Source organism: Poecilia reticulata, unplaced genomic scaffold (genome assembly GCF_000633615.1).
Source record: "Poecilia reticulata strain Guanapo unplaced genomic scaffold, Guppy_female_1.0+MT scaffold_2126, whole genome shotgun sequence".
In the NCBI taxonomy this organism is placed as follows: Eukaryota; Metazoa; Chordata; class Actinopteri; order Cyprinodontiformes; family Poeciliidae; genus Poecilia; species Poecilia reticulata.
This window is the reverse complement of record NW_007616855.1, coordinates 1-1,323: the sequence shown is the minus strand read 5'-3', so window position 1 is coordinate 1,323 and position 1,323 is coordinate 1. Positions and strand designations below refer to the sequence as shown.

The 1,323-nt window shown below is 48.3% G+C and overlaps 1 protein-coding gene across 1 annotated transcript; it reads right to left on the bottom strand.

Annotated features, from left to right (window-relative positions):
• Nucleotides 1-283: 283 nt before the first annotated feature.
• LOC103461536 (ephrin-A2-like) lies at nucleotides 284-805 on the bottom strand (the record flags this gene model as incomplete). Its single annotated transcript, XM_008403812.2, has 1 exon — nucleotides 284-805. A coding segment is annotated over one exon (437 nt), but the record flags the coding sequence as incomplete, so codon positions are not given.
• Between the last annotated feature and the right edge of the window lie 518 nt (nucleotides 806-1,323).

The following is a 1,323-nucleotide window of genomic DNA, read 5'->3' as shown; positions in this document are numbered from 1 at the left end:
ATCCAGCGAGTTTCTGGCGGTTCTGACCCGATCCAGTGAACTCAGACGGACTTAACGGCTCGTTTTGGATAATTAACCAAATGAATCATCATATAAAACGACTGAAGCTGGTTCTGGTCAACCCACAGTACCAGGAAAACAAAACACACCCTGCTGGACATTTCACAACCAGTTAAACACCGTCTTTCACTAAAGACGAAGCCAAGATGGGAAAACTGTGTGGAAAAGTAAGTACACCCCTACTGGCAAGGAAGGAAACAGGAAAGGAAGGAAAGGAAGGGAGGAAACTCGTCAGCAGGTCTAGAAATGAATCGATAAACTCGCTGCTGCTACAAAGTAAAACTCAACAAAAGCTAAAAAAAAAACAACTATTCAGATAAAAATCTGGCCAGAATAAATAAAAAACTCCTCACAGAACCAACTACGGTGATCAGCGGCCCAGTCAAAGCCCAGACCCGCGGCTGCGCGGTGACCTCCAGGTACTCACAGATGTAGTAGTACTCGTGTCCCGGCCTGAACTCGAAGCCCAGGCTGAAGGGCGTGAAGAGCTGGAACTTCTCGGAGAACTTGAGCGGCCCGTTTGGGCTCTGCGGCCGGTTGCACTCCCAGCGCTTGAAGCCGTTGCGGAAGTGGCTGCAGCTCATGTAGCCGTCGTAGTTCACCATGTACAGGATGTAGTGCTCCATGCGCTCCGCCGGCTCCGGCGCCTCGTAGTGCGGGCAGTAGATGTCCAGGTAGTCGTTGATCGCCACCTCCACCGTGTAGTCGCCCCGGAAGAACCTGAGGGGGAAAACAGACGTTCGGCCTTCAGCTCATGTTCATCAGACGAATGAATCTCGGCTCGGCCAAAGATCTGGGAAACGTCTACGGCTCCAAACTTTCTGTAGCAAATCGACGACTCCAGCCAAAAAAAACCCAAACATCCTCTCTATAATTTTCAATTATAGAGAATTTTTTCCCACAATAAATTGAGCATGAAACATTTACAAAATAGTCAAAAAACATTTTTTAAGTAATGAAAAGTGTAAATCATCATGGATCCAAAATTACTTTGTAAGATTTTGTGTTTTTGAGTCTCATGTGCAGCAGGCAAGAACAGAACAAATGGTTCCTGGATGGGAAGGTCAGAAAACACTTTGTCTTTTCCAGCAGCCATTGCACAGCGCATACAACTAGCTGACCAAAATATCCTGGAGCTCAGCTGGGGTTGCTAGGCAACAGGCGGAACTCTGCTGGGGTTGCTAGGTAACAGGCGGAACTCAGCTGGGGTTGCTAGGCAACAGGCGGAACTCTGCTGGGGTTGCTAGGTAACAGGCGGAACTC